At 45.4% G+C, this 23,471-nt stretch overlaps 2 protein-coding genes across 2 annotated transcripts in view; one reads left to right on the forward strand and one right to left on the reverse strand.

Moving 5' to 3' along the window:
* The window catches only part of AMFR (autocrine motility factor receptor), a 37,720-nt gene extending 19,947 nt beyond the window's left edge, over positions 1 to 17,773 (forward strand). Inside the window, exons 9-14 of the mRNA XM_074370710.1 lie at positions 3,235 to 3,425; positions 5,197 to 5,300; positions 10,676 to 10,810; positions 12,463 to 12,546; positions 15,179 to 15,363; positions 16,131 to 17,773. Coding sequence (XP_074226811.1) covers positions 3,235 to 3,425; positions 5,197 to 5,300; positions 10,676 to 10,810; positions 12,463 to 12,546; positions 15,179 to 15,363; positions 16,131 to 16,278 — 847 coding nt within the window. The 3' untranslated portion in view covers positions 16,279 to 17,773. The remainder of the gene's footprint in view (positions 1 to 3,234; positions 3,426 to 5,196; positions 5,301 to 10,675; positions 10,811 to 12,462; positions 12,547 to 15,178; positions 15,364 to 16,130) is intronic.
* Positions 17,774 to 20,142: 2,369 nt separating this feature from the next.
* The window catches only part of GNAO1 (G protein subunit alpha o1), a 152,369-nt gene continuing 149,040 nt past the window's right edge, over positions 20,143 to 23,471 (reverse strand). Inside the window, exons 8-9 of the mRNA XM_074370717.1 lie at positions 22,413 to 22,628; positions 20,143 to 21,395 (exon numbers count right to left, since the gene is read on the reverse strand). Coding sequence (XP_074226818.1) covers positions 22,441 to 22,628 — 188 coding nt within the window. The 3' untranslated portion in view covers positions 20,143 to 21,395; positions 22,413 to 22,440. The remainder of the gene's footprint in view (positions 21,396 to 22,412; positions 22,629 to 23,471) is intronic.

The raw sequence follows: 23,471 nt of genomic DNA on the forward strand, positions 1-23,471 counted from the left end.
CCCCACTCACAGTGGCCATCTTAATTTCTAGAAATGTTAGCTGTCTTCATATTCCTTCTTCTTTTAAGCTCTGAGGTATAGCAAATTATTCCTGTAAGACTTAAAAGGATAAGGGAATCCTTGCTTTCAAACAGCTTATTCCCTAATTGGGATGAGAGAATATATATTTTTGCATTTTGCATATGCCCAATAGCAACATAAAAACACACACCAGGGAAATTTGTTGAGGTGGAGATTAGACCAGAAACGCTGAGCTAGTCCAGAAGAACTGTGACTGTGGTACCAAGGATTACAAAAAGGGATCTTTTGAAAACCGTCAAGACTGTACTAGATAGATATGTGTGTGATACAGGCTAATACTGTTGCAGTCCTCACTGCCTTACATTAGTCATTTTTACAGGGATCGAAATCATTCTGTTTTTAGACTGGATGTTTTTGGTGTTGATGGACCTTGAGGTGTCTTTTGGCCTTTTGCATCTCTGGTCAGTTTTGCATATTGAGAAAGTTATAATCTTTGCGTCTTTAATCTTCCTTTATTTTATATTCCCAGATAATTTTTCTTCTCCTTTTTTAATATTAGAAGGGCTTTGGAGCTAGAGTATTAGTAACTTGACAAATTTATTGACTTATTTTTTTAATGTGCTGGGTGCTGTGTTGGGTTCTGGGGAATAAAATAAAAATGACAGATATGGTCTTTGCTTTCATGAAATTTACAGCCTAATGGAGTTTAACATGGATTAACCAGCCATGTTTATGAATGTGGAAGTATAAATTGAGATTTATAAGAAAGAAAAGGAACATGGTTCTTGAGAGCTTGTAACAAAGGAATCTGACTCACATCTGGAGAAAGTAACTCTTGACAATGAGTAGGAGTTAAGTCAGCAAAAGAAAGGATGGGGCGGAAGAGTGCTTTAAGACAGAGGGAATGTTTCTGTAGCAGGAGGGAATAAAAGAGAAACTGTGTGACTGGAACTCAGAATGTCAGGGGGATGTGGTGTTTCCTGAGGCAAGGGAAGGCAGGAGCTGGAGCCTACAGGGGCTTTGAGGGCCATTGATGGTTTTAAAGTAGGGGTTCTGGATCAAATATGCGGTTTCAGGGGGACTAGTTAGTAAAGGCTGCAGTGGTTCAGGTGTGCCTTGAAAGTAGCTTGGACTGTGGTGGGGGAAGTGGAGCTGGAGAGGAGTGGGCATGTTGAGAAGGAGTAGGAAGCATGTGGTGATAACTGGCCATGGGAAAGTGAGGAACATAAGGTGTCAGTGATTCTTCTAGTTTTGTAGCTGTGTAACTGGATGGATAGTAGTGCTGGTTGTTGAGGTTGGAAGACCAGACATACATTTCTCAAGAAACTTTCTCCAAGGAGCTTGGAGAGAGTTTGGAAGAATAACTCAGGTATATTTTAGCAGGGAGAGAGGGTATATAGGTCAGTGGTAGAGTGCATGCCTAGCATGCATTTAAGTCCTGGGTTCAATCTCAGTACCTCCATTTTAAAATAATAATAAATAAATAAATAAATAGATAAATAAACCTAATTATTCCCCCAACAAAACAAAACAAAAACAAATGGAAAAAAGAGTGTATTTTAGCTCAGAAGAGATTTTTTCAAGCAGATGATTAGATTAATTTTAGGATTTAATTTTTTTGATTCAGACAGAATTCAGACAACATACAGTTAGCCATCTGAAAGCGTACAGTTCAGTGGCATTTAGTTTATTCACAGTGTTGTGCAGCTACCACTTCTCTCTAGTTTCAAAACTTTTTTATCACTCCAGAATAACACTTCATTAAAGAAAATCACTCCCCATTCCTCCCTCCCCATATTGCCTGGCAACCACTAATCTGCTTTCTGTCTCTCTGGATTTGCCTGTTCTGGACAGTTCATATGAAAGGGATCATACAATATGTGACTTGTTGTGATTGGCTTCTTTACTAAGCATAAAGCTTTTAAAGTCATCCAACTTATAGTACATGTCAGTATTTCATTCCTTTTTATGGCTGAGTTTAAATATTTTTTATAATAATTAAACAATGTATTTATCCATTCATCCATTGATGGACATTTAGGTTATTTATACTTTTTAGCTATTGGAAATAATACTACTATCAACATTTGTGAACTGGTATGTTTTTACTGAGTACCTGTTTTTAATTCTTTTGGGTGTATACTTAGGAGTGGAATTTGCTGAATCACAGGGTAATTCTGGGTTTAACTTCTTAAAGAACCACCAAGATTTCCACAGCAGCTGCACCTGCACCATTTTACATCCCATAAGCAATATATGAAGGTTCCAATTCCTTCATATCCTCAACAATATTTATTTTCTATTTTTCTTATAGCCATCCTAGTTGGTGGAAAGTGGATTCTCATTAAGGTGTTTTTTTTTTTTTTAATGATAATTCTCAAATGTAATTTTTCACTGTGGTAAAAAATATATTTATATGTATAACATAAAATTTACCATTTAACCATTTTCAAGTGTGCAGTACAGTGACATTAAGTACATTCACATTGCTGTGCAACCGTCACCACCATACATCTCCAGAACTTTTTTATCTTCCTAAACTGAAATTCTGTACCCATTAAACAATAACTCCCCATTCCCCCCTCCTCCCCAGCACTTGGCAACTACCGTTCTATTTTCTGCCTCTGTGACTTTGACTACTGTCACATAATAGCACATCATAGAGTGTTTGTCCTTTTATGTCTGGCTTATTTCATTTAGCATAATGGCTTAAAGATTCATCCATGTTGGAGCATGTGTCAGTTTCATCCCTTTCTAAAGCTGAAAAACATTCTGTTGTGTGTATATATCACATTTTGCTTATCCATTCATTTGCCAACGGACATTTGGGTAGTTTCTACCTTCTGATATTGTGAGTATTGCTGCTGCGAACATGGATGTAGAAATGTCTTTTCAAGACCCTGCTTTCAATTCTTTTGCATATATACCCAGAGATGGAATTGCTGGATCAAATGACAGTATGGTGGTTCGTCAAAAAATTAAACATAGTGATTACACCATTTTTACATTCCTACCAACAATGCACAGGGGTTCCAGTTTCTCCACATCCTCATCAATACTTGCCATTTTAAGTTTTTTAGATAATAACCATCCCAGTGAGTGTGGTTTTGATGTGCATTTCTTTAATGACCAATAATGCTGATATATTCAGAGTACTTCTGGTGAATTCTCACAAAATATGCTAAGGATATCTTATTTTGGACTTTTTGGTAGCTCCTGTCTTCGTTCCTGGCTAGAACAAGACACTTCCTGCCCAACGTGCAGGATGTCTCTTAATATTGCTGACAGTAATCGCATCAGGGAAGACCATCAAGGAGAGAACTTGGATGAGAATTTGGTTCCTGTAGCTGCAGCCGAAGGCAGACCTCGCTTAAACCAGCACAATCACTTCTTCCACTTCGACGGTTAGTTGGTTTCAACTTCTAAAACCACGCACAAGGTTTTCTTCCCTTAGTGGATGCTGTTTTAGTAAGTTGCACTGTGTGGGTGAGTTTAATACTATATTTCAGTTTTAATTGAAAATGTTCACTAAGTATAGATAGCACTGAGAGGTTAGTTTGTGCCAGGCGTTTTGCTAGATTCTATGTGAACTTGGAGGAGGGGAGGAGGGGAGGTGGAAGTAGTTAAAACTGAATCAAGTGTGCCTGTAAGGAGCACTCTTAATCAGTTTAATGTAAGTTAACCATTGCTAATAATTTATTGCATTGGTGTAATACTTACGCATATAATGGTCATTGAGTAGCCTTTCTGGTGAGTACCAGAAGCAGATTCAGAACTGGAACCCCATTGTCCATAAAATATGAATATTCCACCTTCCAGAATATTGCTAGGGGTTGTAATAAAACCATACTTAAAATTCTAAGGCCATGGGCACTGTAGCAGGGGCTGGTTGATCATCCTTCTTTAATTCACATTACATCAGGCTATTGTTGATTTTCATCAATTCTAATACCACTAAATTCTGTGAGTTCGTATTTCTTACTGTAAAATAGGTATCCCTGGGCTATTTAGTAGAAGTGCTCCTCAGGTCTCTGATTTGAGTTTCCCAGGGTGGAGCATGGTGGGAGTGGTGGCACATTAAAATCTCTGATAGAAAGGACGGGAGGAGTGGAGTCAGCTCTCTGAGAGGAGCGATGATGGCTTCTTGGCTGGCTGGGCCAGAAATGCTGGACAGGTGTAGATGGGCTGCTCTGTGGCTCTTAATTAAGGCCTCCACCAGGTACAATTTCTGAGATAGTGTAGCAGATCTTGGACACTGGTCCTGGCTTTGTCATCATTATTTTATGAATTATTGCTGAAAACTTAGTCAAAATAGATAGTCAACTTTATTTCTCCCTAGTAAGTACATGAAATAAGTATCTCGCTTTTTATTGGGCACAATCTGTCAGGCAAGACCTTTGAGACAGCCATTGAACTTATTTTGTATTCTGAGCCTCAGTGCTTCTTTGTGAAAAAAAGGAAAATTCTCCTTAGATGTGTGGCTTGATGTGGAGGTGTTTCAATGCCGAGACCTGGTGGTGGTGGTATATCTTAGGAGCCCCTTTCCTTAGAATGGCAGAAGCAGCAGAATCTCCATACTGTTAGTCCACCTGCCTGTGTTGTAGAACTCTTTGAAAAGAATTTTAAAGCAGAAAACTAAGGTCTTTAAAGCAGATTGTTAAGTAGAAAATTCTTCATGAAAATAATTGTGAAAATATGCCTCCAAATGAGTAGTAGTGTGAAGGAGAGGAGCAAAACCTTCTCTGTGTAGCAGCTTTAGAACCTTGAAAACTTTCCTTATAGTGTAGGCTGTGAGAGTGGGTTGAGTTTGTGTGGATCCAGAGCCCCTGGAAAGCAGGAGAGTCCAGTAGTGAAGTGTTCTGGAGCCTGACCGGCTTCAAGTCCTGGCCACCATAATTAAATGGCGTGATCTTTGGCAAATTACGTAACTTCTGAGTCCCTTGGGGACCAACAAGAGTACTGGGGTCAAATCTCTGAGAAGAGTAAAATGGGAATAATAATAGATGGTTTTATTGGGGATTAATTGAGCTAATATACCTGGAGCACTTGGTCAGAAGGCCTCGTGTAAAGTAGCCCCAGTGGATACCAACTGCTATCACAGAGTGGCCGACTGTGGAGCAGATGACACAAGGAAAGAGGTCTCTAAAACTTGCGCTGGATTCTCGTTTGTTTTAGGGTCCCGGATTGCGAGTTGGCTGCCGAGTTTTTCAGTTGAAGTGATGCATACCACCAACATTCTAGGCATTACGCAAGCGAGCAACTCCCAGCTTAACGCAATGGTAAGGACCACTTGAGGCTTTTAGAAGATGGTTAATAATCAGGAGGGAAGTAAGAGATGGGAAGCATGTGCAGTGTCTATGGGCAGAACTGCAGGATTTTCAGGGACATCTTATTTATTCACTGGGACCACTTAAATTTCTGTGTTTTAAAATTTGAAGCTGATTTGGAAACCAGGTTTTATTTTACTTGTGTCAGAGATAATCTAACCTTTTCTCAGCTACTAGATTCACTCTCTTCTGACCTGGGCCAGTCTTAGAACTCCCTTTCTTTTTCACCAAAAATATTTGAGGAGTTATTGGCTGGAGTGAATGATGTGATTTTTATTAAAAATTGTAGTAGTCTACTGAATGTGTTATTTTGATCCCATCTCCTCCCTCCCCAAAATAAATAGTATGCATTCACACACACACACACACACACACACACACACACACACACACACACACACACACATGCATACACATACGTTCTCTGTGGGAGTGTGTGTGTGTGTGTATGTATATATATATATATATATATATATATATATATACTTTGAGATATTGAGGCATGCTGTTGGTTCAAGGGTATTGTCCAAATATTTTAAGATTCTCTGTATTTTTCTAAAGCTTTGTCATATGGTGTGTAGTTTTATTTTACAGTGTTGAAGAATCAGGGTTCACCATTGCTGAAATGTAGTGTTCATTTTGCTAGTAAATGCAGGAGTCTTAAAATGCAAACTGCCTTAGTCCTACCTGGATAGGGCCTCTGGCTGTCCTGGGTAACCCTGGCCAGTACTTCAGAAAGTCATCGGTTCATTTGTTTATTCATTCATTTATCTTAATGTATGTATTCAACAGATTTGCACTGAATGCCTTTTCCCGATGCAGGCACTGTGCAGTGTCAACAAGGTGGACATGAACCCTACTCTCAAGAAGTGTGAATTCTACTTGAGGGGACTGATTATAAACACAAACAAATAAGATCGTTGCAGATGGAGATGGGGGCTCTGAAGGCAGTAAGACAGGTGATGTGGTGGAGTGATGGGTAAAGGCTGTGCTAGAGGAGACATTCAGAGAAGTCTCAGGAGGTGCTATTTAAGCTAAGACATGAAGGATGAGAAGGAGGCAGATCGGGGAAAAAGACAGTGGAAACAGTATATACAGAGGCCATGAGGTGAGAACGTTCTGGAAACAGAGGTGATTGCGGTTGGAACCAAGATAGTGACAAAAATTGAGGTTGCAGAGCTAAGGCATGCAGGGATTTGTAGGCCACGATCCAGTTTAGATTCTGTAATGAAAGCACTGGAAGGCCATTCAGGACCTTTTTTCCTCCCCCAGGGGACTGACAGCACAGGTAGCAGAGAATGATTCCTTCTGAGAGAATGACTTAGAGGGGCCAAAATGGAAGCAGTGAGACCAGCTAGGAGGCTGTTGCAGTAGTTCAGGGGAAAAAAAAGTACAGTGGCTTGTACCAGGGCATTGACAATAAAGATGAAAAGAAGTAGCAGATTTAAGTTGCTTTTTGAAGATGAACCAACAGGACTTGATTTGGTTGCTCTGATTTGGTGCTTGGATTTGGATGTAGGGTAATGAGGTGAGGGAAGCGTTGCTTTTCAGTTAAGCAGCTTAGCAAATTGTGGCACCATGTATTGAGATGGGCAAGACTAGGGGAGAAACAGGATGGAGGACAGGGACCCGGCCTGCTCGGCTTCCCGTTTGCTGAGAAAGTTGGGTGTCTGTGAGACATCCAAGTACAGATGTCATGTAGGCAGTTCCGGACCCCAGTAGAGAAATCAAGCTGGAGATCGACACTGGGAGTTTTAAGTTCTAGAGGACTGGATCTCTTTGAGTGAGAGTAAGTAGCTCCCAAAGAGAAGAAGGCTCAGGGCGGAGGTCGGGCGGAGAAGGAGCCATGGCAGCGATTGAGAAGGAAGGAAGCCAGGAGAAGGCGGCAAGTCAGGCATGTGGGAATTCTGAGACGCTGATGCCAGGGAAGTGCATGTTGGGTTTGGCAGAGTGGAGGTGGTTGATTAGCTGGAGAGGAACAGGCAGTTTCTGTGTCTTGAGGGGTTGAATACTAGACGATTGGATTGGAGAACGAGTGGGAGCTGAAGACAAAGCCGCTATCTGGCAGCGTGGTGTAAAGGGAGCTGAGAGGTAGAGGGGGTGTCTTGATAGGAGTGTGCTGTCAGGGGAGTGTTTGTTAATATATTTTTAAGAGATTTTCAGACAGACCATTTATCCACAAATTTCAAAACCTGCAGAGGAGTATCCAGTGAAGTCACTCTCCTGTCCTTTCCTCCAGCCACCCAGACACCCTCCTCTCCTGCAATGACTTTGATTAGTTTCTTCTGTGTTGTGTTTTTTTAGAATGTTTATGTGTACATACAGCAAATGCTGAGTATGTATTCTTTTTCTTTTCCCCATGGGTTGTTTTTTTTTTTCTGTTTGTTTTCAAATTGTGATAAAATATGCATACCATAAAATTGATGATCTGAACCATTTTTAAGTACAGTTTGGGGCTATTATGTACATTCATATGCTTGTGCAGCTGTTGCCACCATCCATCTCCAGAACCCTTTTCATCCTGCAAAACTGAAACTCCATACCCAATAAACAATAACTCCCTTTTGCTCAGCCCCAGCCCCTGGCAACCACCATTCTATTTTTTTTCTCTGTGGATTTGACTACTTTAAGTTCCTCATAGAGGCAGAATCATACAGTATTTATCTTTGTGTGACTGGCTTATTTTACTAAGCTTTATATTCTCAAGGTTTGACTACGTTGTAGCATGTGTCAGAATTTCCTTCCCTTTTAAGGTCTGTCCACGGTATGGATAGACCACAGTTTGCTTATCCATTCATCTGTTGGTACACACTTGGATTGCTTCCATGTTTTAGCGATTGTGAATAATGGGACTGTGAACATGGGTGTACAGATATCTCCTGGAGACCCTGCTTTCAGTTCTTTTGAGTACCCAAGGGTCTTTTTTAAAAGATTCTTAAGTATGTTTGGTATGCAAATAGGAGTAATCACTAGAGGGGGAGAGATTGATGGTACAGAACAAACAGGAAAGTTAACTGAAGGCAAAGGCTTTGAGGCAGAGGGTGGGACTGGGAGCAGAAGAGAGGCATTCACCTTTGTCAGGAGGAGGAACAGACATGGCTGCAGGTATGTTGTTTTGAGATACGCTTTAAAAAGAAGGCATGGCTCAATAACCGAGGTAGAAGCAACCTGAATGTCCATGAGAGATGAAGAGATTGTGAAAATGGTCTATCCACACAGTGGAATATTATCAGGCTTAAAAAATGAAGAAAATCCTCTCATATGTTACACCATTGATAAACTTTGAGGCTATTGTGCTAAGTGAAATAAGCCAGTCACAAAAAGACAAATACTGCATGATTCCACTTACCTGAGGTTTCTAAATTACTCAGACTCTTAGAAAGTAGAATGGTGGTTGCAAGGGGCCGGGGGTGGAGCTGGGAGGGGGAATGGGGAGTTGCTGTTCAATGGGTGTCGAGTTTCAGTTTTGTGAGATGAACGGTTTCCGGAGATCTGTTGCACAGGATTGTGCATATAGTTAACAGTACTTTACACTTAAAATGGTTGAGATGGGAAATTTTATGTTACATGATTCTGAACATTAAAAAAAAAACCTAGTTTCCTGCTGGCTTCTGCTTTCTTAGCGAAGAACTCAGCCAGATCACTAGCAGAGAGTGACAACATGAGGGCAGGTCTAGGAGTGCGGTAGCTTCGGGCGGCCACTGACTGGCTCAGGACAGGCTCTGTGTGGGAACTTCAGGGTCAGGCAGCTGTGGAAGCCTTTTAGATGGATCACCTCACCTGCCTGCCCCCTTAAAAAATCAGAATTCATGGGCATGTAACCCTCCCAGGAGTAAGAATTACCTTCTTGGAGCTGGTGTGTTTAGAATTCTTAGCAGGCCCTGGTGCTCTCCAGTTTCACCATGGATTAGAATAGCTCTTTATAGCACAACTCATTTACTGGCACTGTACATTTTTTATAAAGATCTAATATTTAACTTGCTGGATTTTCTGGAAGAAAAGCTTCACTGAGTAAAACGAATCTTGGATTTTTTTTTTAATTTGGGAAATGAGAGGAGCGTTTTCAGAAGAGAGAAGAATGTTATCTGATTATGGAGGTCATTTTGGACTGTTACCCAGTTAGCTTGATTTGACCTGGGTTTTAAAAAATGATCAACTTATATTCATAGAAACAGTGAGGGGATCTCAGGCTCATGGATTGGCGGGTCCTCGTGCCATGCACGCCTGTTTTGTCCTCCCCGCCCAGCGACGACTCCGGGCAAAGCTTTGTGCAGGTTTCACCCTGATCTTTCCTTTTCCGACCCTGACATTGAGACACATCCCCTCTTTCTACAGTTACAATGACGGGCCCCTTAGGAGCTGCTCTCCCGACAGTAGACCCTAACTAAAGCAGTGATATTTTTCCTCCTCTTTTTTCCTTTTGCTCATTGGGACTTTTCCACAAGTAAAACCTTGTACATAAACATCTTTAAAATAAATACAAATGTATGAAAAAAAAATCTGAAGCTGCTCTGATTAAAGTCCAAGCGGGTGGTGGTGTGCCAAGATCTGTGCCTGCTCCCCACTGTGCACCCCAGAGCCCTGATGGCCTCGGAGGCGTTTCTAGAGTACAGTTTGAAACTACAGCTCCAGAGCAATATTAGGAATTCACGTTCTTTATCATCTTTTTTTTTTCAAGTTGAGGTTAAAATTTATATACAATAAATTTGCTTTTTTGGTATCCATTTCTATGAGTTTTGTCAAACTCTCAGTCATGTAACCACCACCATAATCAAGATTTAGAGCAGTTCTGTCCCTCCTCCCCCCATTTTATTATTCTCCATAGTAATCACTTTCTTTCCCACCTGTCCCTATAATTTCCTTATTCCAGAATGTCATATGAATGGAATCGTATAGTACATATCCTTTTGAGTAGAGCTGCTTTCTCTTAATATAATGCATTTGAACTTTATCCATGTAGTTTGTATCCAAAGTTTGCTCCTTTTAGGAATTGTATCTTTAAGAAGAACACGTTTGTATACCTGAGTTTTACTGAGCTTTCAAATGAACACGTTTTAAAACTAGAATATTCTAGTTTAGCCTTTCTCAAGATCCAGCTGGATTTCTATGCCTTTTTTTAAAAGTTGATGCTATCCCCATGTTTTCTGTTTGGCATCCTGGAAAAATACTAGAAAGACTGCAGTTTGACAGTGATCTGCAGCATAAAGGTGGCCCCTGACTTGTGTTTTCAAGGCAGGTCACCAAGTTCAGTACCTGCCAAACACCATGACTTTTGTGAGTAACTGGATAATGAATGTTTCTATGGCCTTTGTTTTGTGTTCCTACAGGCTCATCAGATTCAAGAAATGTTTCCCCAGGTTCCATACCACCTAGTGCTGCAGGACCTCCAGTTGACACGCTCAGTTGAAATCACAACAGACAACATTTTAGAAGGACGGATTCAAGTACCATTTCCCACACAGGTAAACTAAGGTTTCAAACGTGACAAATCGATTCTGTCTTCATAAAAGTTTAATCTTCTAGATTCACTTTTTAGTTAACAGCTGAGTATCATTTATGATTTGCTGAAGGGTTTCTGTGAATTCCCTAACTTTCCAAATTATGACAGAGAACAGACCTATTCAAGAGGCTTGGTGAGTTAAGGACAAGTGTATTTGGCTAATTTTTTGTGTAGATGTACACCCCTAACCAGCCTGCCCTTGCCAGTCCAGGAAGTCATAGCATCGTTTACTTTAGGACAAGGATGGGTAGTCTTTTTCTATAAAGAGCAGATTGAAATATTTTAGGCTCTGCGAGCCATGCATTGTCTATTGTAACTTCTCAATTCTGCATTGTAGCAGTAAAGCGGCCATGGACAACATGTAGATGAATGTGCATGACTGTGTTCCAGTAAAACTTTATTGACAAAAACAGTTGGAGAGGTACTTGGTCCACAGGCTGTGGTTTGCCAACCCCAGCCATAGGAGATGTTGCCATCTGTCCCTGGTTGGCTTTGCATATTGGTATGGCTTTCCATTGGGTATAATTCCTGTCTCTGTGAGGCTTTTATTTTTGACCTTTTTTTAAAAAGGTCGTATTTCCTGATCCATCATATAACCTCTTTGATGGATACAAGAATTATTAACATTTTAAAAGCAAGCTTTCTGGCAAGACCAAGGAATAAATTTATAATCAGGGAATCATATACCAAGAAATTACTCAACTTTAGTATGCAAAAGCATGGAAATCTGCTAGTAACATTTTAAAACTTGAGAATCTTTAAAGAGGGAATGAGCCTGGACTTAGGAGTCAAGGGGTCTGAGGTATTGGAGGTGGCTCAGCAGTCCTTAGCTGTTTGACCTGGCTGTTGGGTTTGGATTTCCCCAGGAGCAGACCCTGAGATAAGAATTTGAATGCCAGTAGTTAAGTTGGGAAGTGTTCCAGGAAACACAGGGAGCAGGTGGGGCTGTGAGACAGACAAAGGGTTTGTTATCCAGCAGACTACCATTGTGGGCAACTGGAGCTTGATCCCATTGGTGGCCCCTGGGTTCCAGCATAGAACACATTGTCCTTCCTGAGGGGAGAGGAACTGGGGTGTTTATACACCAGCTCCCATAAGTGGTTGGTTGAGGGTCACCTCCAGGTAGGGCAAAGTTACCTCACGCAGCCAGAGTGAGTCTTCAGGCAATGAGATACAGAAACTGGCCAGTTAGCACGCAGGGGCAGACCTGCAGGGATATGAGCCGGGTCCCGAGGTGTCTGCAGTGTGGGCCACGATCTCAGCCCGGCTAAAAGTGAGAAAAACAGCAGTGCCTTTTTCATAGGATGTTAAGGAGATGAATGAGATGATCGTGTCAAGGTGTTCTGTCGGTGTTATCTGCTGTTGTTTTGCTCTTGTTGTGCAGTTACTATTATTAAAGGGAAAATTAATTGTGGAGCCTGTTGATAACTCTCAAACTGATGCCTCAGGCTCTCTTGTCTTTCGTCTGAGTAGCAGTCTCATTTCTTTGTTGCTGTGGGGTTTGTTGAACTCAGACCGTGTTGCGGTCATAGCTCCCCCGCCCTCCAGGTTCTCCCTTACCTGTTCTTTAAGTTGGGAGCGGCTCTACTGTCTGTGGCGCTGTTTCTCTTTCAGCGGTCAGATAGCATTAGACCTGCACTGAACAGTCCTGTGGAAAGACCAAACGGCGAACAGGAGGAGGGAGAAGCTTCTGCTCAGGTAAGGCCTGTACCCGAGAGAGAGAGCGTGTGGGACTAGGGCAGAGTGGGGGACCTGGCGACGGTCTTCAGTCCTGTCTTGAACATCTGCGTGGCTGAGGGCGAGAGTGGAAAGGAGGCCCGGTGCCGCACCTGTCTCAGTGTTTACAAGCCAGCTGTGCCTAGGGCGTGGCCTGCACTTCCACCGGGGCCTGCAGTCCACTCCCTGGGGGCTGTCCTCAGGACCTAGAGGCGAAAGGAGTCGTGCTCTCCTGGGCTGGCCCTGCTGCCGTGAACTTGAGTAGTAGCACCAGGAAGGGCAGAGTGAGGCTGGGCCTAGGACTCAGAGTGACTGGACTCATCCAAACCCAGTGGGCACTGCACATGGCTCCCCTCCCCAGAGCCGACGCCATCAAGCTATTCTCCCTCGGACCTCACTTGGCCAACTCAGCATTTCTAGGTACTTTCATGAATTTCACAAAAAAGAGACCCCCAGGGATAGGGGAAAGTGAGGTTATCTTGGGAACTAGATCTGCCTAGATATCCGCTTTGGGGGACCTGAGATGGCTGTTCCCAACCAAACCTGCTCCTCTGTCTGGTTTCTAGGGCAGAGGTACCCATTTCCCCCATGCTCTTAGCCCCACACCCTAGGGGTTCCAGTTCACATCCCTTTTCTGTATTTCCCATTTGCTTAATCACCATACTTCCCAAAACTTTCCTAAGAGACTAGGAAGAAAACCCCAAACAACTCTATCTTTGTGTTTGCTTGTTTGTGGGACATGTGGGGCTTCCCACACACGGGGCTGGGGTCTGAGGCTGGCGCCGCCTTCTCGGCCAGTGTCGGTCAGGGCTTTCTTTGAAGCAGCTGCTTTCTTTGATAAATGACATGGAGGCTGCTTTCACCTTGTGTATCTTTCTCTGTGAATAGGAAACAGTAAAAAATCCAAAGACTTTTTCAAATCTGTTGCTGAGTTAAAATGTTCATACCCAAATCCATAATCGGATTGCACTGCATTTCTGAAGAAGGGGCTCATGTTTGCACTTCTTGGCTTAGCTCAGATTTGGGTGCTGGACTGCCTTGGGGGCATTGTGGGTACAGCATGTTCGATCTGTCTTGATTCCCCAACTCTATTTTTAGAGTCAGCATGAAGGTTTCTGAATTTTTTAACATAGTGGAAGGAAAGTACTTGTTTCACAAGGAAGCTTGCTATATAACATTTTCGGTCATTCTCAGGAGATAAAAAGTTCTTGGATATCAATCTGCTAATAAACACCTCAATTTAGTCCAATCATCAGATCAGTTCTGTTTGTCACTTAAGTCAGGGTTCCCCCGCCCCTGCCCGAGCTCAGGCCTGAATCGATCAGGCTTGGAGACTGGCAGGGCCCCAGGGTGGGCTTCCATTCCCTTCCTCTGTCTCCTCCTTCACTCACTAGCTCTTCTTTCTAGCCTTCTCTAGGGTCTGGCTAAGGAGAGAGGGTTAGGATAGACCATGTGACCCCAGCGTGTGTGTGTGTACACGTGTGTGCCCATCTGTGTATTACAGTTGTTATCATAGAGATCTGCCTGCCCTGTCTAGTGCCAGAAACCTTGACCTATACTTCCTTTGAACTTGGACTGGCTGTTTATGACGACCCCTACCTTCCTGGGGTCCCATCACCCACCAAGTGATCTTCTTGGGCAAAGTCTGTTTCAGCAACCTCAGGCTGGTCCCTCCTGCAGGACCCACATCTCCTTCCCAGCACACATGCAGCAGCGCCCTATAGACAGTGGAAGTTGAACTTGCTCCCCACCAAAGTCTTTTTTCAATCTGTTACAAGCCAGTGTCTCTTAGATTTCTCGAGTGTGTATTAGTCCTCATGTCCCCCAAAGTCTAGGTAATATGATTCAGGCCACATGGTTCTCTTGAGGTCTTATCACTCGCTTGGCTGAGGGCAAGGAGATGTAGTGAGGGTGTGTGAGGGAAAAGTGTGCACTCCAGGAACTCTTAAAGATAGGCCTCTCAGCCTCTTCCTCCTCAACTCTGTGTCGCTTAGAGGTGCGCTGGGCTGACCCCGGCCAGCCTGGGTCTGGGTCTGGTAGCACAAGCAGCACAGACGGCCGGGCACCTGCCTAAGCCTTGGGGTTCCCAGGCGTTGCCTTGGCCTTCCCGGCTGCAGCCAAAACAGAGTCCCGTTACAATACCCTGTTATATGAGGAGCCACGTGATCTTTTATCGGTCTTAAAAAAAATAATTAGAATTTACCCTTTGTGTCTGGTTGACTGTTTTCAGAGTCAAGTGAAGGTATAAAATTTGTACCATAAATGCGATGACTTGTTTGAATTTTAAAGCAATTAGAATTGAACAGACAATTCCCAGAATGCAAATTAGCAGTTAACTTTATTATTTTCCGAGAGTACAGTTTTAAGGTGCTGATGTTTTTCATTAACGTTGACCGTGCAGTGTTGTCAGGTCCTGTCCTTAGTGGTACACATGCAGCAGCCTGCTCTCCAGGAGCCCGCATCGCCCCTGCACATGTGCTCGCGGTTCCCCCACCTGCAGTCTGCCTCCGTTTGGGTGCCGAAGAGCGTTGTTTGGGGCGCTCTGGTCAGGTGGGGACTCTGCTTAGGAGGGCAGCCTGTACTCATGGCAGCCCCTTGCTTTCTCCATGTCCAGACTGAGCGCGTTCCGCTGGACCTCAGTCCTCGGCTGGAGGAGGCGTTGGACTTCAGTGAGCTGGAAGCTGAGCCCAGTGAAGGGGAGGACTTTGAGGCCCGGGGGAGCCGCTTCTCCAAGTCTGCTGATGAGAGACAGCGCATGCTAGTGCAACGGAAGGACGACCTCCTGCAGCAAGCTCGGAGGTGAGCTGATTCTCCAGCCCTCACTGGTGTGAATCTCGGGTCAGATTCCAGGCGCCTGGAGGCCTTTGTCATAGACGCCAGCATTGGAAAACCTATCGTGTCACCTAAAAATTCACATTTTAAACCTCTGTTGAAAAACCAGAGGGTCTGGTAACATTGGGCCCAACTGGTAACCTCCTCGGCCATACTTACATGGACAGCACTTAAGTGCCGGTGTCTTCTAGGCCCGTTATATTAGTTACTCTCATTCTCTTGACAGCTCTGGGACAGACTTGAAGCTGAAGAAACTGAGGCCTAGAGAGGTTAACTCTGGCCCAGTGTCCAGCTCCCAGGTCCTCTGTCTTGGCACCTCTGTGCGCAGCCGGCCCGGAGCGCAGACCGTCTGTGTGCGCCCCCAAGCCCGGGTGGTGCAGCCGGGGCGGGGAGCGCTCTATGGCTGCACAGGGAGGGGCTTGTTAAACTCTTGGGGACAGGGCCAGTGTTCTGTTCCTGTGGGTGGGTTTGGTGCCCAGCACAGACCTTGTGAGTGTGGGGAGGGGGCGGCCGGAGGACAGGGCGGAGCTGAGCAGCTGCCCGCCGGGCCCTCCCTGGTGCAGGGAACTTGTGCTCCTTTCTTCAGAGAGGGGTGTCTTGTTCTCCGGGTGGTGCAGAGTGAAGGCTTCCTGACAGTCAGGGAAATGGGAGAATTACAGAAACATATTGAATGTTTCTGAATGTACGTGTTCCAGAGCTTCCCTCATCCCTCACGCAAATCCTGTTTTTCGTAGGCGTTTCTTGAACAGAAGTTCTGAAGATGACTCAGCCTCGGAGAGCGGCCTCCCCTCTGAAGGCACGACCTCTGACCCCGTGACCCTGCGTCGAAGGATGCTGGCTGCTGCTGCGGAAAGGAGACTTCAGAAGCAGCAGACCTCCTAGCGCTTCCTCGCCTCCCCGCTGCCTCGTCTGGAGCCGCGCGCCCACTGGGAGGCCTGTCCTCAGTTTGCCTGCTGTTTGAAGAAGTGGGCTTGACTGCATTGCCGCTGTATAAAGCATGTGGTCTTAATAGTGTCTGGACAGCTGACAAATTTAATCCTTTTTTGTAATACTTTCTATGTGACATTTCTCTTCCCTTTAGAAACCTTGCACTTGTTAACTCTAGGCATGATCTCTTCTGCATTGACCGGACTTTGAGGGGGCGGGGGAAGATCAAGAGGAAGTGGAGACCCTGAAGCAGGCAGCTTCAATGACTGCCTTATGCAGAAGTCACAGCAAACGCTGGTGTCTTTAGCTCCAGATTTGTCAAGAAGTGTGTGTGTGATGGAGGGTGGGGGTGGGGGTGGCAGGAGGAGCAGGGGGCAGGATCCGTAAAGAGCAGTGTGAGCCTGACTCCACACCGCTGGATGATCTTGCTGTCTGACTACTGTTCTTAGTGAGGAGGCATTCAAAGTGTCACAGAGGCCAAACCTATGGGCCCCTGGGCCCCTGGGTCAGCAGACATCTTGGAAAAACAATGCTTGGTTTGATACATGGAGCGGAGGAGGGGAAAGCCCAGAGACGTAGTGGGAGGGGGTCACCCGTCGTGTCTCAGTACATTCGGGACTGACTTTCTGAGCCCCCGATCCAAAGCTGGCTTTATTTCCGTTAATGCTGGTGCTCCCGCATCTCACGAGTACACCCTGTGTGTCTGTCCTCTCCTTGCACCCCCCACCCCCAACCCCCGATGTGGGGAAGGTCAGTACTGAAAGGGTTAAGCAGCAAGCTTTGATTCATGGTTTTAATTCCTTGGTCAAGTAAATTAGGCAATGCCAAAGGCTGTGGGTTTGGTCCTTGGAGAAAATGCGAGCCTTACAAGATAGGAGAGTAAATTTGGGGGGGCTTTACTGAAGAAATAAAAGATACCTTTTGTATCTTTCTTCCCGGAGCCCTTCATTTTCATGACTTTGTTCCTGTTGGTTTAATTAAACATAGAAAGGTAAGATGTTGAGTCCGCCTGCTTTGGAGCAGACCCAGGTCTGAACTTTTTCAAATCCTCAACACATTTAACTTGAAGGATTTGAAACATGCAATCATAATAGGTTACACAGTTCAGTTTTATGTCCTTTCGGATTAAGTTTTTTTTTTAATGTTTGAAGCATAGTTTTATGGTAGACCTTTTGGGAAGAATCCAGTATTATCTAAAATTATTGTCAAAGTTAAATGTATTTTACATAACTGAAAGTTTTTAGAATGTTGAGAAGTAATTGAAAATACAGTGATGAGTAAATGTTTAGGCTGAGATAATTTATTTCAAATAAATCTTTCAAAAGCCTTATCTTGAAATGCTGTTAGTAAATTTCTGTGATTTTTTTTCCTTTTAAAATTTGTTTTGTTTTGCTGAGAGCATAGCTATTTGTTTTTATTGTAAAACAATAATAATAAAAGGCAAACTAGCCTAGTGTGTTGTGTGTGGCTGCGAGCAAAGGCAGTTTCTTTCAGAGGTGTGGAAGTTAGATCCTGTTTTAACTCTGTGTGTTCTATTTTGGTTGGAGGGTTTTTTCTATCCTTATACTTTGCATGTTGTACACATTTAAAGATGATGCCAATACCATGTGCTCTTATGTTTCAGATGTGTGAAAAGAGAAAATGTTTTGGAGTCAATTTCAGAGGGTCCTGAGACATTGGAATATAGCAATATGACAGTGATCAAAGTGGATGGCTTTAAATGACCCAAGAAGAGAAGTCCTAAATTCACCCTTAGATTTTACACTTAGATAGTAAAGGATTCTGTCACTAACTATACTGTCTCTTGGCTTTTGTCACTTCATGGGGGCCAGTCTAGACCAGTGTCCCGTTGCACTGGGTGGACCCTATCCCGTGGCCTCTCAGCACAGCCAGCCACTGTGCTGGCTGTCTCTAGGAGGGGAGCCCAGAGCGGAGGCCAGGCTGCTGGTTCGGGTTTGAAAACTGAGAAGGCATGTTCGGGTGCTCTGTGAACAGTGATGGAGGTGCCCTTGCCCTCTCCAAGCTCCTTTGGAAGTAGTCTTTGTTACTCCCTCCATTTTCTTTTGGCTCTGTTGACATCTTGGGTTCTCAGTTTGGTTTTTTACACCCTAATTTTGAGGCTCTTACATACCATACAGATTGATGGTCCTTGCAGATACTTCACTTGTGTTGATATAAATCCTGGGTGCCCCGGTGGCCACTTGGGCCTGGCTTCCCACTTGAGCTGTGTAGACAGTGTGCTCCTTTATCTTTAGCCAGCAGGCGTGCCCTCTCTGGGCGTAACTTTCCCCACCACGAGGGAGAGGGCTGGGAGCTCAGCTGGAGCAGGGGCTGCAAGCGAGAGGAGCCATGGCCCCGCCGCCCGGCTTGTCGAGAAAACCTGTGCCTGCCAGCCGGCCCTCAAGGCCCTCCGTCACCTGGAAGCCTCCATCTCTCACCTCATCGCCCTGCTTTTGTTAGAGGTGGTTCTGAACCTGACTGCACATTCGTGTCACTTGCGGAGCCTCGTGATGCATACACAGGCTCTGCCCCGACGCGTCTTGTTCTATTGAATTGGTCTCTCCCTGCAGCCTTTCCCAACAAAATGCTTCCTGATTCCACTTTAAGGAAGATAAGACAGAGAAACTTCTGTTTTTATCTACAAAATTCATGTGAAAGTTGGGACAGGGCCCTGTGATAAAATGGCTTATTTTTAGAGTAAGGTAAGCCACATGTAGAAGTCCTGGCATCAGCCTTTGGCTTGCGTTCCCCCAGACCAGTGTTATGAAGTCAAGTTGTGGCCAGGAGTGCGGTCTGCACATCAGCAGAGATGGTTGTGAGCCTCCCTCTGCAGGTAAGTTGGGGTGAGGGGAGCTGGCGGGAAAAGAGGGGTGGGCCAGGCTGGCTAACCAGGAGGAGGTCCAAGGGGTGCCTGAATCCGCTCTAACAGGAGGGAACTAGCCTCTTATTGTTTCATGGTTTCTGCAGCAGCATCAACTCCTATCTTCCACCCTCGCTAGATTCAAAAGGCCACTGAATTGCCAAGGAGAGGCCTTCCTGGCTGCTGATGTGTGGGGAGGAGTCCAAGTAACTGCCCTCAGCGAGCCCCTCCCATTTCCTAGGTGGCATGATGTAGCACTTGACTGCTTGGCTAATGAGAGATCCATGGGCATGATGCAAGGATTTTGGTGAGCTGTGTTCCCTCTAGGTCCCAGTCTCAACTGATCTGCAATTTACAGCAAAAATCTGGCAACCCAGTGGAGCGATAGTGAGACCCACTGCCTGAATTGAGAACTGACTCCATATGCCAGGCTGTGCTGATCTCAGTTGCCCCCTGTGTATCTGGCCTGCAGGGGACTTCCTGGCCTCCAGGTGCAACAGGGGAGGCTTTTACAGATGTACCAAGTGAGCGCACGTGGCCCCCTTGGGTGAAGAGGGCCAGGGCAATTTGGCCTCATTCTTGGGACCTCCCATTCTCCTGTGGTGGAGCAGATTTGGGATCACCTACTCTCCCCGCATTTCCCCCCTTTCCAATCCTCAGTTCCACCCTACACTCAAAAACAAACCAAACCAGCTGAGAGTGGGAGATGCCGAGCTGGGGGGAGGAGGGCATTTGCAGGCAGGAATGGCCTGTACCCCTCCCGCCCTGCTCCCAGGTGGCTGCGCTCAGCGGGTTCCCCTTGATGGCAGCACTGAGGGGGGGCTGTGGGGAAGGCCGGGGGAGGGGGTTCCTTGTCTGGCACCTGCAGCCCTACCCACCAGCTTCCCAGTGTCTGCAGCCCAGTCAAATCCCTCCTTCCCTTTCCTGTCACAGTGAAGCCCAAGGGTGAGACTCAGGAATACAGACAAACATTCTCTTTATTGAGCTACACATGAATTTTCCATTAGTCAGAGAAGTAGACTGGCAGTGTGTAAGATATCACAGAAACCTCACCGATTGGGAATAGAAAGGCTTAGAAAGACCCGTGGGCTTTTTTTTTCTTTTTTTTCCTTTTTTTTTTCCCAAGTTTTTTTTTTTCTTTTTTCTGCATTTTAAACTTTTTGTGTTTTGTCTTTTTGCCTCTTTATCTGAAATGGCTGTGACTGGTCTTCTTCAGCAAATAAGTCTTAAAAGTGAAACCGTGAAGAGGTTTGGGGTTCGGATACTAGTCAAAGTAGAAATGACATTGGACTGATCATGATAACTGTAGCTTTCATGTAAACACTACATTCCATCTTTTAAAATTTTTTTGTGTTTTTTTCCATCTTGTGGTATTTAAATTTTTTTGTTTGTTTTTATCTGCAGCACAAACATCCCCACATGAGAAAGAGAGAACACAGGTCACTGAAACAAAGGAAAAGGCGAGGGGCGCGCACACAAAGGGAGCATCCTTCTGAGAGACAGAGAAGCGGAAATGGCAGCAGGGAAAACCACAACCCGGGTCCCAAAGACTATGAAAGCTGGTCCGGTATGTAATACATAGTGCTTATCAGGACTGAAATGATAACAAAAACTAAAACCACTAAAAAAAAGTGATAAAGGGTCTCTGTAGAAAGGAGTTGAGGGAAAATTGTTTTCTAGAGGGCTCTATTTATACGTATGTTCCGTATTTTGGGGCAGCTACTGGCCAGTGAGAGCTGTGCTTTTTCTATACAAACCTGGAGTGAACGTGCGGTCGGAGTGGCTCAGGGCTGGGCAGGGGGTGTGATCTGGAAAGTGTGGCCTGAGTGGCCTCCCGGGAACCAGCGCCCCGGGTGCACAGGCGGCACCTCTGCAGGTGGGATGGGGAGGGCGTGGGTGCAGGTGAGTATGTTTCTTTATTCAAAAAAAAAAAAAAAAGAGAGAGATGGATGAGATGGTGTTTTCCTTTTTCCTCTTTTTTTTTTAAGCTACAAAGCACATGAGAATTGATCTTTTTTTCCTTTTGAATTCTAAATGTAAAGACTCAACTAAAACCGGATTCTACAGCATTCTACAGAAATACACAGCCGTCAGTCACTCTGGGTCGTAGGTTAGACAGGGGCTTGATACAGAAAGGCTGTGTGTCTTACAAAGGCCAAAAGGTCATGCTACCAGGAGATCAACGTCAACAGCAAAGAGTCCATGAAGCAGTCTGTAGAGAGAGAGATAAGGGGGTCCAGTCTGACCATTTTCGTTGATTTAAAAAACCAACCAACCAACCAAAAAACCCTCCAACATGTTTAATAGTGTTGGGGTAAGGCCAGACGGGGCAGCATCACAGTGGGGATCAGGAACCCAGGGGAAGCCCAGACCGGGCCCCCTCGGAGGCCTCAACCCCAGGGACCCTGACCCTGACCCGGCCAGGTCTGCAGCTCGGCCCTCCCCTCGGCCACTCCTGCCCCTTCTCCATATCGCTCCCCTTCTGTCTCCTGCCCTCCTGGAGCAGGGCTGGCTTCCACTCTGCAGGTGACCTTGAGCCATGCTTTGCACGGCCCCTCCCCTCAGTTGCTTTTAGAAAGCGGACCAAGTCTCCCTTTTCTCTGACTCTTGCCTTGTTAAGATGAATAAAGAAAACTCAGGAGACAGTGGGTTGGTCAGAGCAATGATTCTTCTAGATTCTTGAAATTAACAACCACCACCACCCCAAAGAGAAGCGTCCTTAATTTTTCTGTTGGGAGTACAGGGCAGGAAGATGTTTGAGGTGTTGGCCATTTTTTAAAGGGTTCTGGAGTTTGCACAAGAGCAGGACAGAACCGAGAGCACGCAGCTCAGTGGGTGGGAGCAGAGGAACCGGCTGGACTAATACCAGGCCTTTCTTTGTCTACCTTCTGCTCACAGAAATGGGTTTTGGAGAGTAAAATCACGTGGCTGTTCTTAAAAGGATGGACTGCCAAATCAGGACGCCCATCACAACGTGTGTGTGTGCGTGCGCGCGTGCGCGCACACGCATTCATGTGCTGTCCCAGGAAAACCTTGACGATCAATGGAATGGTGGTCAGTTCTGTCTGAAGCTCTTTCTAGTACAAACTAAAAAGAAATTTTAATATATATTTGTCTACATATAAGGTTTGTTACGCCTTTTTAAAGTTTATTGACCAACTTGCATTTGTTAGTGGGGTTTGTGTGCGTGTGTGTGTGCAAGCTTTTCTGTGAGTGCTGGAATCATTACCAAATAGGTTGCTATACAGGACAAGAGGTCAGTACAAGCCGCAGCCCCGGAGGTTGTTGGCAATGATGATGTCAGTGACGGCGTCGAATACCACCTGGATATTATTCGTGTCTGTGGCACAAGTCATGTGACAATAAATTTCTTTGTTGGGTGAGCGGTTTTTGCTTTCAAATTGTGCTTGGATGTAGGCAGCGGCATCTTCATAGGTGTTGGGGCCTGCAACGAGACAGAGAACAGTGGGGAGGCCCTGGTGAGAGCTGGGGTGGAGCGGTGTGGCCTTGTCTGGGAGGCAGGATGAGACAGGACAAGGGATGGGGACGGAGGAGGCTGTGGGGCACTTCTCCAAGGTGGAGCAGCATCTTACATTCAAACCACGTGTGGTGGAGCATTCGCCTGGTCTGTGACGGTTCCAGTCTTTTCCCTCTGTGTTCACATTGGGTCTCCTGGGAGCCCTGGGTGGGTAGTGGCCACAGGCTACCGCTTTTGCTTTCTAGATGAGCACACTGAGGCCAGCCAGGTCCGCCATCCACAATGCTCACCCTTGGTCTAAACCAGTCCCACTGCTTGTGATACAGCAAGACAATAAAGTTTGACAGAAGAGCTCGCGGTGGGGTAGTGGCCCAGGGCATGCTGAGTGCAACGCCGGGCCTGCTCTCCTTCCTGGATGCTTTCTCTACTGAGAAGCCACCCAGCGGAGCTGGGACCATCTCTAGCAGTCCCCGTCCTTGGGTGTGTGGCCAGGAAAGGGGGGCATTGGTACCCCACAGGTGGGAAGTTTAAGGGGCTAACAGTGTGTATAATACCACTTGAGGCCCCACTGCCCCCTACACTTCTCTGGCTGTCCCTTTGATCCTGGCTGGGACCTGGTGGGGGATCTGTGGGTGAGGTAAGGACAGTCTGCCCACCAGCTGCAGCCCAAACCCTGTTGCTCTATCCTGCAGACAGCTTTCAGTTACCGTAAAACATGGACTAAAAGACAGAATTGCCTGAAAGCCCATCAAAGGAAGACGTCTGGTTTTCCTCTGCTACTAGGATCTGGCCAGCATGGAAATGATACAA

This window comes from Camelus bactrianus, chromosome 9 (assembly GCF_048773025.1).
Source record: "Camelus bactrianus isolate YW-2024 breed Bactrian camel chromosome 9, ASM4877302v1, whole genome shotgun sequence".
Taxonomy (NCBI): domain Eukaryota; kingdom Metazoa; phylum Chordata; class Mammalia; order Artiodactyla; family Camelidae; genus Camelus; species Camelus bactrianus.